Genomic DNA, 17268 nt, shown 5'->3' on the forward strand with positions numbered 1-17268 from the left:
TCTGCTTCTTGAGACAGTGTGCAGGTAGTTTGTAAAATACTGTGTGTGTTGTCTGCCATTTTTGTAGGATCTTCTCAGCTTCTCAAATGCATCTATCTTGACTAGAAAAAAGAAGAGGTGCTCTTTCAGAGGGAAGTGATAATTTGATAATGCTGGGGTTGTTGTGGCTCTTCTAAAGCATTGTGTTGCAGAAATGTCATATTGTTAAAAACAATCATGTCCTCAACAGTGCCAGTTTGGGAGAGAGCTCTTACAATTGTGGCAGAGAGCTTGAATATGTCTTAGTATTTTAATATGGTAGTGCTTTGCCAGAAATCCTGATGTTGTTCCATGACTGGACTGCTTGTCACATAGGTCAGATAATGTCATCAAGAATATATTCATTCTTAGTGATTCCCCCCACCCCACTTTTTTTATAAATGGTTTTATGGTAGTTCCCCCTTTGAGGGAGGGGTTACTGCACTGGCAAGTTTGCTTGTCTTCTGTTTGCTTCCTAGTTTTTGCTGACTGCCTCTGACCTCTTGGTTCTGCTTTTGCCTAGGTGTAGTATTTTTCAGATTTGTAAAGATCATTTTCCTGAGATTTTCTTCTCTGGACAAAATCCTCTGTGTCTGTATATGCTGTTCCTCCATGCTGTACTGTTTTTTTGTTCTTGCTTTAGAAGTCGTTCAAATAATAGGACACATACAAGTGCACAAACCAAACACTTTGGTTTGGTATGTAAAATGTGTGGTTTTGCTCTGGTGGTGGTTTTGAGACTGGGAAAAGTAACGTGCTAACAGTTTACTTCTCGTTGTTACATACTGTCTGGAATAGGATAAGAGACTAGAAAAGAAACTTTTCTTTGCAGGTTTTTACCATATTAGATTGTTACAAGAAAGCCACTGCTAGTGAAGAGTGGGAGTATTCACCCCATCAGATCATTGCTGTTGGAACTCATTGGAATAAACACATAGCACACTTGATAAAGGAGTTCATGAATGATCCTTATGTTGTGATAACAGCAATGGAAGAAGCTTCCATCTATGGGAATGTGCAACAGGTAAAAATTTGGGTATGATGTCACTTTGTTTACTAAGATGTTTTGCTGTTTGTACTGATCAAGGTCAGTATAGGTGGTTGCTGATAGTTTAAGTGGGTAGTGCTGCAGTCCTAACTCAGACTGTTCAGGTGCACCTTCCACATATGAACTGAAGTGACTCTTGGAAGACCTCTGCAGGTTAGTCACTGGAAAAGTTGAAGGTGTTTTGCCTTCCTTTGTAGGACTAATGTGAAGATATTCCCTCATGCAAGTGAGTCTGAATTTTATGTGAAGTATATGCAAATGGTACAGTTTATGACAAGAATTTTGCTGAGTGTTTTTACACTTGTTAATTTTGTAATGGCTAATCAGGCAACGGCAGAACTACAGGGTAAGTTATCCCAAGACAGAGCTCATAAAATACTTGTTTTACTGCTGTGTGCAACACAATACAGAACTTGACTTAAATTTTCAGAAAGTTATTATATGTTCTTAAGTGTCTTCTCATTTAATTTCCAGTCAATGTGGTGTAGCCCTTAAGAGTAATACAAAATACTGTAACTGTGATCTGAATTTTTCTCAAAATGTAATAATTTTGAGAATACGTCATATTACATATCGCAAAATGTAATAATTTAGGGATTGAGAATCTTGGGGAATCCCTAAGACTAAGTATTCTGAGCATGTCATGAAGTTGAAAAAACACCACTTTTTGTGAGAAGTCTAAATAATGGTTAGACAAGACTGAAAATGTCAGTGTTTTGATGCTTTTCAGTTATTAAGAGTATTTCAGGTGGTACAGAATGCTATTCTGTGTGCAAGAGGGTGTGAGGCTTTTTTAGTGGCACTTGAAAATGCCAAATTCAGATTTGTAATTCACCTAAAACTAAATTAATCAAAATCCCACAGTAAGGTTTTTATTATGTGATGAATTTTAATTATACATATATCTAGGAGAATTGAATCTTAAAGACAAGATGTGCCACTTACTGCAGCTAGCATTTACTAGGTTCTCTTTGGTAATGTGTAACAATGCTTAATGCTTATTAAAAGGAAGAATTAGTAAAATATGTATAGATTACATTACTTACCAGCCCTCTGTTTTGTATCTATTTTTAGGTTGTGCAGCCTTGTGTGAACAGTGAGAGAATTTCTGTGTTACTCAAAATACTGGATTTTACCCACAATAATCCTCAGAAGGTGCTGGTATTCACTAATTCAGTAAATGAAGTAGATGCAATTCATGAGGTAAGAAAGCATTTAAGTAGAAAAGTGTTTGGGTCTTTTTTAATTGCCACAGTGTAACAAACTAAAAATACCTTGTCTTCTGAGAATAAAGGAAGAATGTGAATTTGAAAGTTAATTATTTCTGCTAAACATAGCCCCAAAAGCTGCCCTTTTGCCAAGCAGAGGAAAGCCTGACAGACAGTAATGTCTGGCAGAGAATGCTTCATTATTCATTTCTTCACTATGTTCTGTCTGTCAGACTGGAACTTTGAGTTGACTGGACAATCTTTTCAATTGAAAGTTCTGACAGTTTTCTTAATTTTATTTACTCTTTCCAGGAGTGGTATGGGAAAACTTAAGCCACCATATTAAGAAGTTCTGTTTTGTTGCTTTCTCCTCTGGAGTATTTGAAATTGTAGTCAACTTTCTCTGATTTGAAAAAAACATTTCTGTCATCCTCTGAAAGTTCTACCAGAATTCAGTTAAGATTCAAGTTATAGGATGTTGGGAGGAAGATAGCATGTTTAACATGTGTTTTCTTAAAAGCTGATATAAAACTGCCACAGAGTTACCTGCAATATGCTCCATTTTTACACCTTTTTTGTAGAACGATATAATCAGCATTTCAGGGATGGAGATTAAGACTCCTGCAAGTGTTCTTCAGACATTGTAGCAATGAAAACATGTAACAACATAGCAGTAAAAAACAATCTTTCTGCACTTTGTCTCTACTAGTTCTCTAACAGTGCAAAGTAAGAGGAGTGCAATCTGATTTGACTGGGAAGCAAGACATGGGAAGCAGTTCTGTTAAGACTAAATAGGGTGATGCTGGTGATGGGGATGATGTTGCTAAAGGCGGCAAGCTATGAGAGTATTTTGACTTAAAATTTTCAACTGTAGTTCAGGGATGGGATAGCAAAAGGATATGGACTGGATTGTTTAGATGTCATAAGAAGACATGTCAGTCCTGAAACATGGAATGCATTCCCTTCCAGACGCTGCAGTAGATCCTGTGATATTTAAAGAATTATTCTTATGTAAATGTTGATGTGTTTAGAATGTTTGATCTTTGACTATAGTTAATGGAAGCAAATGTGGTTTGTCTCACAACTTTGACATGTTTTCCTTGAATATTTGGTGGTTAAGTTCTTCAAGCATATCAAAACCAACCCCACCGCTGCATAAAGAGAGTGCTTGCTGATGCTAAATAAGCATTGAAGCTGTTGATAGTAATCCTTGTGTACATCAACTTCGAATATCTTAAATAATCTACAAAAATATTTTGTTTAGTTCATTAGACATGCCTGTTTATCAGATAATGATTTTGTAGTGATTAATTTGTAAGCATTGAACTAGAGAAATACATAAAGCCTTTGAGAATACTACATTCATGCAAAGTAAGTATGGGTAGATCAGTGAGGAGCTTTTAGTGCTTTTTCTGAGAGACTGAAACATGAGCCTGCATGTTGTTAGAATCTGCTTAGAGAGGACACCTTAGTGGTGGGAAAAGCTTATGTTTAATATATTAAACCATAGAAACCTGAGTTTTTAGTTTGTTTTTATACAGGAAATTAATATAAATCTCCATAATCTTGAAATTTTCTTTTCATATTAGCAACCTGCATTTCACACTTTTACATGTCTTTTTTTTTACAGTAGCTAAGGTATGCTAGATACTAGTAAGATATACTGTTTATTAGAGTTTTAGAGCAGTTACTGCTGGAAAAATGTGTACCTTTTTACTTTGTCATCCAGGCACTGAAGAGCAACTCAATATTTTCCTTGAAAATACATAAAGAGAGCAATTCCAAGTATGTCTTAGAGCAGTGGACAGAAAAGTATAATTCTGGCAGTCCTGTTCTGCTAGGTGAGTGTTTTTGTCTAGTTGTGATTATGTCTTCATGGTCTCTCATGGTTCTGCACTAAGTATTTAACACTAGGTTATTTCATCACCTCCACAGGGTCAGTTCCCTGTGAATTCTTTCTACTTACCCCTCTACTTATTAGTGCTACAGCTGATACAGCTAGTCTTCTTTTCCTTTTTTTTTTTTTTAATTTTCTTTTTGTTGTTTCTGTGTCACAGGGTTAACTGCTTAGAGCAAAAAACTTTATTTAGTAGAGGAAATGTAAAGAGGGAGGGTTTTAAGCATTAGCTAACAGAACTACTAGTACTTTCAAAGAATCCCCATGATTTCACAATTATCTCGTACTACAGAGGATATTTCCATTGGAAATCATTTAGCAACTCTAAAGACTTCCTGTAATAATTTCCCATACGTTCTGGTGGAATTGTATTTTGTATTTTTCAGGTTGTTTACAGTAGCAAAATTTTTTACCCACTTTAAAACTTAATTTTTATCATGTTATGCATCAAAAGCAAGAAGATTGACTTACGTCTGCTTTGCAGGTTCATACAAAACAAAAAATGTTAGCATTCCGGCATTACGTAAAGTGTTTTCTGTCTTACTCTTGTGAAGTACTTGGCTGTGGGCAGTTCTGTTTATTCTGTGATATTGATACAAGATACAGAATTATGCTGGATTATTAGAGACACAGTTGTATCTGTCATACACTTACGAAATGTACTGACTGAGGAAGTAAAATGCTTTATGTAAGTGTATTGGGAAAAGGCCTTTTCAGTCAGTGCGTGGGGAGAGGGAACAGCCATTGTTAATGTAACACTTCAGGTGCTTTAAGTACTACAGTTACCTTACTTATGTGTATAAAATATCTGCTTAGTCTCAACAGATGACTGCATGCAGTCTTTGGGAATTACAGATGCAACTTGTGTGATACATTTCAGTTTTCCTTCTTCAAGAATCTTTGGTCAGCGTCTACACAGCATGTCTGACAACTTCTCTAATGTGAGTAAATCTTTAACAGGTGAAGAATACATTTGGTTATTAAGTGGTGGATACATAAAAGTTTTTTAAAAATGCGGTGGTTTTTTTGGTTTTGGTGTTTTTTTTTTTTATAGGATTCCTCTGCAGATCAGGAACATACAAAGGCAAGGTCAGTCATTTTACTCACAGAAAACAGTGACTGTCATGCACTTGGGATCCTGCGCTTTTTGCAGCATGCAGAAGCTGAAATTCCACCAGAACTGCATGATTTTACTGCCAAGATGCTAGAAGCTGAAGAAGATAAGAAATCTTCAAGGCCACTGTGTGCCTATCTTAAAACATTTGGGATTTGCAAGTAAGGAAATACACAGTTTTCTTGAAAAACGTACCAGTGCAGAAGGGCATTGTACACCCTGGGTGATGACTGCTTCTATTGCCTTGATTAATTTTCCTGTTGGATATTTTTATTCAGACCAGGTTTTGCTCAGTATTTTCTGTTGCATCTGTTTCACTTCTCAGGCACCTGCTTAAATGTACTTGAGGGAACTTTAACCGTTGTTTTGGTTAGTATTTTAACAATAATTGTATGAGGTTTATGCTTTACTCTCTTCCCTGTTGTCTTCTGTCCCTCCAGGAGTGGGTAGGTAGATAATGACTTCTCTGAGTTGTAACTCGACTGTAAGTAGTGCCAGAAGGAAGAAGCTAGTGTGTTCTCCCATGTTACTTCTAGCATAGATAACTGTTGTTGCAAGTTACAAAAAATACAATGTTAGTGTTTACTTTGTTCTGAAATAAGTTTTCTGGTGGTTTTTGTTATGTAGACTTATTCACCAAGAATTTTTTGGCTGTTTCTGTTTAATCCCCAGAGTTATGGCTGCTATTTGAGACAGAAATTGAATATTGAGGACTGATGAACTTTGTGTTTTAAGCCATTGTAAATCACATCAAAATGCTTTAAAACTGAAGAGAAAGAAAAAAAGGTTTTCTTCTAAACCCGTGTTTTTAATACATAGGAATAGAACAGCTTGTCCAGATCGTCATCAAATTAATATGCAAATGGATATACCCCAGAATATACCTGATAAAATTCTACAGGCACCTGGATGTGTGACAGTAAGTTACTATTTTCCTTGGTTTTAGGTACCAAGAAGACTGATCTTAAGTACCTATTTGCATATGACTTTTTGTATTATATTAATATTGCTGTAGTACATATACTATATGTTTTGAATATTTGTTATAACTGAGCCTTTTTCTGTTTCTCCTCGCATAAATAAGGGTACCAGACTTCTTACTTTACCTCAGGTTTTCTTCTGCATTGAGAAGATGGGTTTTCTTCTGTGGGAAGATGGCTTATGTCCTTTTTATTCCTTCCCTCTATAAATTGAGATCCTATATCAGAATTAACAAAGGTTAACATTCCTGTGAATTTCTATTACGTTTATGGTAGAGGAAAAGAAATTTATCTTTTGGAGCAAAGTGGAAGATGATGTGTGTTTTGTTGGAACCGAGGAATTTTTTTCTTGGCTCATCTGTTCTTGCAGACTTGCTGAAAAACAAGCATATGCTGGTCTTGTCATTTGAAAGTAGCATTTTCATTTGCAGTATCCGCAGAAAATGGGATACTGCAAACTGGATAAGCTCTTTACTTACCTTCTAGATGGAGCAGTTATTGCCTACTCTTGCAAGTAATAGAGGAGCCAACAAAAAGAGGTGCCATGCTTGACCTCATGCTCACCAACAGGGAAAGGCTGGTGGGGAATGTGACACTCCAGCAGCAATCTGGCTGCAGCAATCATGAGATGGTGGAGTTCAAGATCCTCAGACAGTGAGAAGAGCATGCAGCAAGCTCACTGCCCTGGACTTCAAGAGAGCAGACTTTGGCCTCTTCAGAAACCTGCTCAGTAAGGTTCCATGGGATAAAGCCCTAGAGGGCAGGGGGGCTCAAGTCTGCTGGTTGATATTTAAGGATCACCTGCTCCAAGCTCAGGGATGTTGGATCCTGACTAGAAGTAAATGGGGCAGGAAGCCAGGAGGCTTTCACAGCAGGAGCTGCTGTGAAAATTTAGAAGGAAAAAGGAAGCTTATAAAAGGTGGAAGCAAGGACATGCAGCCTGAGAAGAATACAGGGACATTGTCCAGGAAGCTAGGGATCAGGTCAGGAAAGCTAAGGCGCAGCCAGAATTGAGTCTGGCAAGGGATGTGAAAGATAACAGGAAAAGGCTTCTATAGGTATGTCACAAAAAAAAGACAGACTAGGCATAATGTGGGCTCTCTCCGGAGACAGAACTGGGAGAACTGGCTACCCTGAATTTGGAAAAGGCTGAGTTTCTCAATGACTTCTTTGCCTCAGTCTTCAGCAGCAAGTACTCTGACTCTACTCAGCAAGTAGTTCTGCAGAAGTCTTGGAAGGCAGATGCAGGAACTGTGAGAATGAAGACCTAAGGCCTGTGGTAGGGGAGGATCAGGTTAGAGATCATCTGAAGAGCCTGAGTGTGCACACGTCCATGGGATCTGATGAAATCCATCTGTGGGTCCTAAAGGAACTGGTGAATGAAATTGCTAAGCCACTGTCTACCATATTTGAAAAATCGTGGCACTCAAGTCAAGTTACTGACCACTGGAAAAAGGGAAATATAACCCCTTTTTCAAGAAAGGGAAAATGAGACTTGGGTTACTACAGACCAGTCAGTGTCACCTCTGTGCCTTGCAGAATCTTGGTGTAGGTTCTCCTGGAAAGGATGCTAAGGCACATGGAAAACAATTAGGTAGCTGGGGACAGCCAACATGGCTTCACTAAGGGGAAATCCTGCTTGACCGATTTGGTGGCCCTCAGTGATGGGGCTAAGGAACTGGTGGATAGGGGCACAGCAGTTGATATTGCTACTTTGTCTTGTGCAAAGTGTTTGACACTGACCCACACGACATCCTTGTCTTTAAACTGGAGAGACATCAATTTGATGGATGGACCACGTGATGGATAAAGACTTGGCTGGACGGCCGCACGCAGGGAGTTCTGGTCAACAGCTCAATGTCCAAATAGAGATAGGTAACAAGTGGTGTCCCTCAGGGGTCGATGTCGGGACCCATCCTGTTCAATATCTTTGTTAGTAGCATGGACGGTGGAATTAAGTGTGCCCTCAGGAGGTTTGCTCATGACTCCAAGCTGTGTGGTTCAGTTGATGCACTGGAGGGAAGGAGTGCCATCCAGAGGGACCTGGACACACTTGAGAGGTGGCCAGTGCCAACCTCATAAAGTCGAACCAAGCCAAGTGCAGGGTCGTGCACCTGAGTCAGGGCAGTCCCAGGCACAGCTACAGGTTGGGCAGAGAAGAGATTCAGAGCAGCCCTAAGGAGAACTTCGAGGTGTTGGTTGACGAGAAACTTAACATGAGCTGGCTTCAGTGTGCGCTCACAGCCCAGAAACGAGCTGTGTCCTGGGCTGCATCAATAGGAGTGTGACCAGCAGGTTGAAAGAAATGATCCTGCCCCTCTGCTCTTGTGGGACTCCACTTGGATTACTGTATGCAGTTCTGGTGTCCTCAGCATAAGGATATGGAACTGTTGGAACAAGTCCAGAGGAGGGTCACAAGGATGATCAGGGGACTGGAGCACCTCCTATATGAAGACAGGCTGAGAAAGCTGGGGCTAATCAGCCTGCAGAAAAGAAGATAGTGGACACCTCAGAACAATATCTGAAGGGGGCCTACCAAGGATGCTGGAGAGGGACTCTTCATCAGGTGTTGTAGTGCTAGGACAAGAGATAACGAATTTAAACAGGGGAAGTTCAAGTTAGATGTAAGGAAGAAGTTATTTACTGTGAGGGTGATGAGGCACTGGAATTGTTCAATGCTTCATCCCTGGCAGTGTTCAAGGCCAGGTTGGGCAGAGTCTTGGAAGGTATGGTCTAGTGTGTGGTGTCCCTACCCATGGCAGTGGGTTTGAACTAGATGATCTTAAGGTCCTTTCCAACCTTAACTATTCTATGATTCTATACTAAGATGTCAGTGCTTTTTGAAATTCATTCTGAGACACTGTTGTTCTAACTGGGCCTTACTGGTTTTTTTTAAGTTTTGCAGTCATGAAACCATTGTAGTTACTGCATTGACTTTGCTATGGTGGTTCTTCACATGCCAGTGATAGTTTGTATCTCTAGCTCCCTTTGCCTGGCTTTTAGGTCCCTTCTGTACTGGAGTGTCTTCCGGTACAGTAGTATTGTACAATCTCTCTCTCCTTGTTGGGTGATGATTGCTGAGGGAAAGCATGTAGATGTCCTTCCAAAGTTTTAGCCCTTGGGTCTAAGGTGTGCTGGATGCCTTTTTTCCTGTCCTGTCTTCTGCAGAATTTGTGTGCCTTTATGTCATGCAGTTAATGGGTGTTATCCATTCCCAAAAGTCACAGGTTATGAGAACAGAAAATAAGGAGAACTGGGTGGATTCTTTAGTGTCAGTCCATTTCTACCTAATAAGCTATTGTTGAAGTGAGTTTTCAAACCCTTTGACAACCTACATGTATCTGGTTTTAGTGCCTGAGACCAGGACAGGTTTCATGACACTGTTGCTAGAAACATGCACTTACATGTGGTGCCCTCAAGGCAGCAGGTATGACTTATGCTGTTTCTTCATTTAATTCTGAATTCAGAATTATTCCTGAATAATACACTGACAACTAAATCTTCTGAAATGTGTGTATGCAGCAGTATCTTTGTCTCCTCTTCAGGCTGGAGAGAGGTAAGTGGTCTTGAATATGACAGGTTAACGTGTCATATTTAATAAATTATGTAGTCCTTTGTTCTTCTCAGATGTTTTTTGTTTTCAGATACTGCCTCTCCACATTGTAAGTGCAACAAATTACTTTGGTCGAATAGTAGATAAGGAAAAAGACCAATACACAATTCTTGCCAAAGAAATTAATGAGTATTTTGAGAACCCAAGTAACAGAATTTCTGTTAAAGAGGTGAAGGCACTAGCATTGTATGGATTATGTGAGAAAAGACTTTTTCACAGGTAAATACGTTGGGGGTTATTATCTGTGTCACTTTTTTAAACTCTCACTGTTTCTAGTTTAAAAAAAAGTAGGCCCACCTCCAAAATCAGGGAAAAGAATAGCTGCTACTCAGACCTTTAAAAACCTATTTTTAAGTTACTGAATGAAAAGCAGAATGACTACCCATGCATGTGCACACCCAGTTAAATGTTTTGCTATGAAAACGTAGTTTTCTGAATGAGTAGATTAAAAAACTTTTTGCAGCTAGTTAGATGAATAATAATACTGTGTTCCTTTTCCTACTGTGTGAAGGGTTCAGGTGTTAGAGATATATCCACAAGAAGAGGAAAATCTGTTCTTCAGTGTCAAAATTAAATATATAGATGAAGGCAGAGCAAGTCAAGGTCTGAGCTGTCAGCTGCTTCATTTGCCTGCAAGGTTTCAGTGCCTGCCACCTCAGGCTGTGGAATTTGTAGTTTGTAGAGTGAAACCCATTGATAAAGAAACTGAATGGAACCCAGAGGTAATATTTATGTTTCTGCATGGTATTTCCTTTGTTCTTTAATTTCTGTGCATTATTTTCTACAAGAAAACAGTAATGAACTGCAGACTTAGCTATCAAATCTCATTGCTTGTTAGTATTAGAAATAAGTATCTGCTACTGGACCAAATTCTAGTAAGTCACTTTTCTTGTTTGTTTTCCTACAAAATAATAAAGTGATGTTTATGGGGTTTTCTTCTCCAATTTAAATGGGTTTTTACAGAACTAGCTGTTGCTACTTTTGAATCTGGGGGGTGTAACAGCAGAAGAGTAGCCTCTGTAAATTGACCTGTGTTGGAGGTCCATTCTTCCATTAAGCAAGATCCCTCCTTAAAGGCTGATATTATTTTAACCTGTGGTAAAGTTGGAGTATTTCACTAGTTTACTCAAAAATCTTTTTATTTATTGAATATCCTTTTCATTGTTAAGCTCAGAAGATTGTTTCATTATAATTAAAATAAATAAAAATAATATAATTAAAATAGTTGGCATTCTCAAATACAGCGAAAACTTGTTTTTCATAGGTAACTCATTACATAAATCACAAAATCAAAGGAAAACTGCATGAAGCAAAAATAGTACATACCTTGGGAAATACAGCTTGGATTGACCAAATGGTAGGTATAGAACTGTACCATTACAAAATATTTGTATCTAAACTCCTTCATAATAAAGCACAACCCCTTCCTTCTGTCTTTGCCTATTTTAACTTTCTGTGGGGTATTCATGTGTTGGTCAATTTACTGTAATGGTGTCTGAGCCGTTGAACAGGCTGCAGACAGCTTGTAATATCTCTGTGTTTAGAGATACTCAGAAGCATCTGGGACTTGGTCCTGGACAGCTGACTCTAGGCAATCCTTCATTTTATGAACAAGATGTTCTGTGAGGAATTGGTATCAAAGATAGCTCAAAGGCAAATTGAGGCATTTTTACTTTGAACACAAATGTGGATAGGTTCCTGTTTGCAAATGAGCTGCTTATAAGTATAAATAAATGAGGTATGTTTAAAGCTTAGATTTGGAGAGACACCATTTATGAGATATGGTTTCCATTTAATATGCTTTGTCATTCAAGGTTCGCATAACCAGGCTGTCAGAGTTGAAGATAACAGCCAATGAATACAATGTTCGGTCTGAGATTTTGTCTACAGGTTTGGGAACTGACAATCCAGAACATATAACGCAACTTCAGAAGTTGTGTGGGCACCTGAAATTACTAGATCACACAGAGAACTTAGACTCTTTGTAAGTGTTTACAATTTTTTTTCAGCATATAGTTTAGTAGGGGAAAAAATTGCGTTATTTAACTGGGTATTTCGTTATTGATATTACTGAATGTGATTTTGATTTGAACACAGACTCTAGTATTTGTGATATGTCTGCTTTCCTTTAATTATTCTTTAGCCACATAAAACACAATCACAGAGTAGTTTGGGTTGGAAGGGACCTTAAGATCCTGCATCATGAAAAGAAAAACATAAACTCTAGAAAACATTTAAGTGGTATTTGATTCAGATATAATTCAGAAATTATTTTTAAGAAATACACTAAAGTTGAATTTGCTGTGTTGTATTTTACCTGGCCTCAAATAATTGTTGAGTTGAAATTACTCAGAAAAGCTGATAAGCATTTTCTAAAGGTGAAGTGATTAAAGGTATTTCTCATTTAGGACTAAAATTACTTCAGTCTTACCTACTTTGGAGGTAAATTAATAAGATGTGTTGGTTCTGAATAAAGATGGCTGCACGGGTATTTAATACTGAATCTTCAATATGAATTAATTTAGAAGTATGTATTTATGTGAACTGAAACATTAAGTGGTAGCTTACTAGACTGGTTTTGGTTGTCTTATGCCACTGGGTGTTTGGAGGTGATGGAAGGAGATTTCACTTGAACAGATGATTCAGTGTTTCAAAAATAATGTGGTGCTGTGTTCTAAGTAATGCTTTGACAGTGAGGTCCAAGGCTGTTGCTGGTCATGGTGCCTATCTCTGAGCTCTCAAGTAAATTGACTCTGTTGCAGTGTTTCATTTTGCTTTAGCCCAACTAGTGGCTGTACAGCTCCAAAGCCATAGGTCTGTGGCTGATAAATTCAGAACTTTGAGTATTCTGAAATCTTTACTTTTCCAAAATTAGAATGAAACATGACCCAGAAGCCCCCAAAACTACTGGAATTCTTTGTGAAAGGGAATCATTCTACTGTCTACGACTGTCACACACAGGAGCATCAATAGACTTGTTTCAGATGAAATGCTAGTACCACCAGGATTTTAAATGTTCTCCTAGCTCAGATTTCTGTATAAATGCTTCTTTCTGAATTACTGACATTCAGCAACCCTGTGGTGATATTTATAGGTTGTAGAAGTGCATTTTGTCAGGGATTTTTATATGTATTAAAATGAAAAACTTCGAAAGGATTTCCAGCTATGATTAGGAATCCTTTAAATCTTAAACATATTTAAATATTTTCATTTTAAAATGTATTTTTCTGTGTTCAGAAGCATAAAGGAGGATACAGCTGATCCAGAGAACACGTCCAATGCAGAAAACATGTCCAATCCACAGAACATGTCAGCACAAGAAAACTCTACAGAAAACTGTAGTTCTTCTAAGATTACTTTCAGGACTCACTCAGGTGGTAAACATTTTTAGGATTTCCAACAATTTTGAGACTTTAAGGATTGGGGCTTAAATGTCAACCTAGATGTCATATTACAAAGTGGGGACCTCTGTGGGTGTACAGAGTAGCGCCATGTAGCTAATGTTTAGAATAAGCCACAGATACCTTAGTATAGTTAGTAGCCTGGAGATGCTGCGAGAGTAAATCTCACTAATGTGGCTGTATTGCTATTTGGGGAACACTTACTCCTTGGGAGACTAAGAACTGAATGGAATGTGTAAGTAGGAAATCTCTCCTGTAGACAGGGTTGGCATTTTGCTGTCAGAAGCCATAGGGTTTAAGGAGGTTGAAATGTGTTGAAAGATGCTGGGAGCATTGTTCTCTGGGAGGTTGCTTTTAATTTTTCCAAGACTTAGGATGGCTGAAAAAGATTAAAGGGAAAAAAAAGCCAAAAGCTCAAGAATGTGGTACTCAGTCAGAGGCTTAAAAAAGCTCAGGGCTTTGTCAGTTGCAGGAAGGGGACCTTGCAGCAGTTGGCGCGTGAGTTTAGAGCAGTCAAAGCTGAGTGATTTTAAAATGTTGCAGCAGGCAAAATTCAAATAAGATCATGGAGTGCTTATCATAGAAAGCGTTTTTTCCTGGTGTAGTAGAGTGACTGTAATGCCATGTTGTAAGTTGTGATGGTAACAGCAGTATTAGTTGTTCCAACCCCGAAACTCCTAGTGTCTAAAATTACATGTTTTGGATTTCAAGTAAGTAATGTCTTGAAATGGGAAAAACCTTTACCTGACCTGAAAAACTGTACAATTGTGGTGGATTTTTTAAATTGTACCAGCCACAATACTCTTTTTAGTTAAAATTTTCAGTTGAATTATTAACTTTATAAAATCTTTCCAAATACCAGGTACCCAGTATAAATGGCAAATACGGTCTTGTGATAGTAATTTGCTTGCTAGCAAGCTATGTTTATGGTGGTACTGGAGTATTCTGGAAGTATCTGGTTTCTATAGTATAGATAAGTATAAAATATCTTTCTGATTTCTTTTTAGGTGGTGTACGTCAAAGTAAGGATGTAGAAGACACTACACTGCATCAGCGCCAATGGTACAAAAATTCAGAGTGATTTTTAATGTGAACTGCCAAACAGGACAGTCGTCCTTACTGAGATTAATCTGTTTTGTGAGTAAATAGGTATAATATAGGTAGAAGTATTCTGTTACCTCAGTGTTGAACTTGAGAGGTTGACTGTTGCTGTTAGATATGTATGTATACACACACATCTTGTGAATCCCTTAAGTAATTTCATTGCTCTTTAGCTTACTCCTGGAAGCTAACTTTATCTGTTGAAATTGTGTAATCTTTGATTAGGCATCACAGTACTAGGAATGAAAACAAAACACTCTTTAAACTCAGTTGATAGGTATAAATTCTGATTTGCACTTGTCTGGTTTATGTTCTAACCAAAGACTGGTCCTATCTGAATTACAGCTCGGATGCTTCTGTCTCTGCAGATTGGTATTTGATGGGATGAATCAGTTTTGTGTCTCCCCTTAATGTAATTCTGTTCCTAACAAAAAAGAAAACCAAACAAAAAAAACAACTGATTTTATTCTGAGAATGTCTGCAATGCAAAATTATGGCCCATTTCTTTTTCTCTTTGTTTTCTGCTTTGCGTTTGTTTTGTTCTGATTGGAAGTGGATCCATTATCCTTAACCCTTTGTGGATAGGGCAGTTTCTGTTGTTAAGTAATTTGAGCAGCATGCAGTAGAAATGAATGCTAAGTTTAAGTTTAGATTTATTTATGATTGGGAGTATGCCAAGAGAAGTCTTAAGTGTGGTTTGTGGGCAAAGTCAACTGACAGTGGATCCTGAGAAATGTGTAAGTTTCTCACTTTGGGACTAGGCAGTGCTTCTTTTTGGTGGCTTACAGTTTTTCTTCTGTTAATGCTAGTTACGGGTGACTAACATTTTCTTGTGCAAGGTTCAAAAATATTTTATGTTTTAGCCTATTGGAAAAGTTCTTGTTGATAGGGTGATTGACTGCGTTTAGCTGTATCTCCTGCAGCTTGGCTAGAACAGTTGCAGATCTTCTCCGTTATGCAATAACACCTTGAGATACAAGGTAGCAGTTAAATAAATGAGGGTTTGGATGTGACTGAGGGCATGATAAGGGAAGTAATCTTAATGAATGGATATTACAGTCTATTAACAAGATTTATCTTTTGCTGGTTAAAACCTTTCAGTGTTTGGAGGAAGATTGAGGCATAACAGCTGTAAAACAAGCAGTTGAAAATATTGATGAGATGTATATTCATGTCTGTAGTCAGTTGAAAAGTTTGGTTTGTCTTTCAGAGGTTGGTCTTGCTACTGTTACTGTTTCTTTTGTTGTTTCAAGATCAGACTATGATAGCGTCCTTAAGTGGGGCAGTAAATTTGATTCCTGTAGATATCAAAGTTAGTTAGGTTTCTCCCCCTACTTGGACTAGTAGATGTGCTTCTCCAGAGACAGATCACACTGCTTTAGTAGCGGGCTTGACTGATACCCTGTCATGTACTTTTCTGTCACTTCTATTCATCTGAAAATCAGCTAGTTGCTTGCAACCTAGTGGGAAAGTTCTAGCTTATGCAAAACAGTTTCTCTGAGACTTGGGTTTTTTTTTTCTATTTTGGGAAAAAAAAAATCCAATTATACTTTCTTTATTTTAGTTTTCATCCACAAATAAAGTGGTTTCAAAATGAAGAGACGGTTACAGTGAAAGTAGAAATAGCAAGCACAGCTGACCATAAATGTGAGTTCTCTAAAGAGAAGGTGATTTTCAGGTAGGTTTAACAAATCTAGTATAATTACTAAATGTTTGACTGTCAGCTTGCATTTAATATTTTTAAACTTTTTTTTATGATGTAGTGCTTGTTCAGGAGACAAATTTTATTTGGCTGACATGGAGCTGCATCAGCGTATACTTGCAGAAAAGTCTACATGTGTGATAAAGGATAAAGAGGTTGTTATTATTCTTGTGAAAGAGCAAAAAGGATCATGGTGCAAATTACTGAAGAATAAGGTGAAGTGGAAGTTAATTTGAGAGTTACTGTGTATTCTGAACATACTGAACATTGGCCACTGTGTGCCAATGGAAGTATTTCAAACAATGTTTTTGTCAACAGAATAATCATGTGTCTCTTGATTTTGAACACTGGGAAGATTGTGAAGATGACAGCCCTTTTCCAGGTGGTAAGGAATGAACAAGTTGGTGTTTATAATGCATGAGATGATTAGCATCCTCATTTCTGCATAGGTTTTATCTCAAATATTCTTTTATTTCAGTTATATATGACATTTCACTTGCTCAAACTCTCTGAAAACAGATGAGAGGACCGCTGATAGCAAACTGTAGACAGGAGAGTAATTTTCTGTCAGAATAGCACGGACAAGCAGTTTAAAGTAGTTTTTAGTGGTTTGGAGTAGTTTGTAGTTTAAAGTGTGATTTTACTGTTTTGGTATTCTTTTTTAATACTGCTACATATTGGTTTTGAAGTTTTTAATTTTTTCTTGCTTTATAAATGTTACACTTTGATAATTACTTCTAGGTACTAAAAAAGTGTATTGCACTGGTGCAGTATCAGAAGATTTGGTTGACTCCTCAGAAGTCAGTGGAACAGAAAGTGATGACTAATTTGGATACAGTTTTTTTTCCTGTGATAAGAATTATTCTTCAAAACAGTTGCTTGCATGAATATTTCCAGTAAAATTGATAAAAATAAATGCATAAGTTGCAGAACTGTCCTTCATTTTAGGAGGAAACTAGTGAATAAACTAGCCTCTGGGCTCTGAGAACCTAAAGAAGTACTCCTTAGAAGAACATTACATATGTGTTCTGGTGCCTTCACTTTAAAATCGTTGGCTTTAATGTAAGTGTGCTGTCTAAACAGTAAAATCTAAAGAATTGGTTGAATTTATTAGGAATTAAATTTACTTGGGTTGAATTTATTAGTAATTACAGAGCTTCTGGTTTACTTTGAGTGAATTTGCTGT

At 37.6% G+C, this 17268-nt stretch overlaps 1 protein-coding gene across 9 annotated transcripts in view; it reads left to right on the top strand.

The window, feature by feature from the left end:
- Positions 1-16998, top strand: part of TDRD12 (tudor domain containing 12) — a 33287-nt gene extending 16289 nt beyond the window's left edge. For 4 of the 9 annotated variants that reach the window (XM_057400158.1, XM_057400163.1, XM_057400164.1 and 1 more), the window contains 16 exons: positions 851-1042; positions 2141-2269; positions 4004-4115; positions 4988-5112; positions 5226-5446; positions 6105-6204; positions 9910-10097; positions 10390-10600; positions 11143-11235; positions 11693-11862; positions 13116-13255; positions 14287-14341; positions 15945-16058; positions 16144-16297; positions 16401-16467; positions 16824-16998. In XM_057400158.1, the coding sequence (XP_057256141.1) occupies positions 851-1042; positions 2141-2269; positions 4004-4115; positions 4988-5112; positions 5226-5446; positions 6105-6204; positions 9910-10097; positions 10390-10600; positions 11143-11235; positions 11693-11862; positions 13116-13255; positions 14287-14341; positions 15945-16058; positions 16144-16297; positions 16401-16467; positions 16824-16909 (2157 nt within the window). In that variant the 3' untranslated portion in view covers positions 16910-16998. Of the gene's footprint in view, positions 1-850; positions 1043-2140; positions 2270-4003; positions 4116-4987; positions 5113-5225; positions 5447-6104; positions 6205-9909; positions 10098-10389; positions 10601-11142; positions 11236-11692; positions 11863-13115; positions 13256-14286; positions 14417-15944; positions 16059-16143; positions 16298-16400; positions 16468-16823 lie in introns of those variants that run through there. The other 5 variants (XM_057400159.1, XM_057400160.1, XM_057400161.1 and 2 more) reach the window with 5 other exon arrangements.
- The last annotated feature ends 270 nt before the right edge of the window (positions 16999-17268 follow it).

This window comes from Pezoporus wallicus, unplaced genomic scaffold (genome assembly GCF_028554395.1).
Source record: "Pezoporus wallicus isolate ANWC-B61680 ecotype Strahan unplaced genomic scaffold, APGP_CSIRO_Pwel_v1 contig_447, whole genome shotgun sequence".
Taxonomy (NCBI): domain Eukaryota; kingdom Metazoa; phylum Chordata; class Aves; order Psittaciformes; family Psittacidae; genus Pezoporus; species Pezoporus wallicus.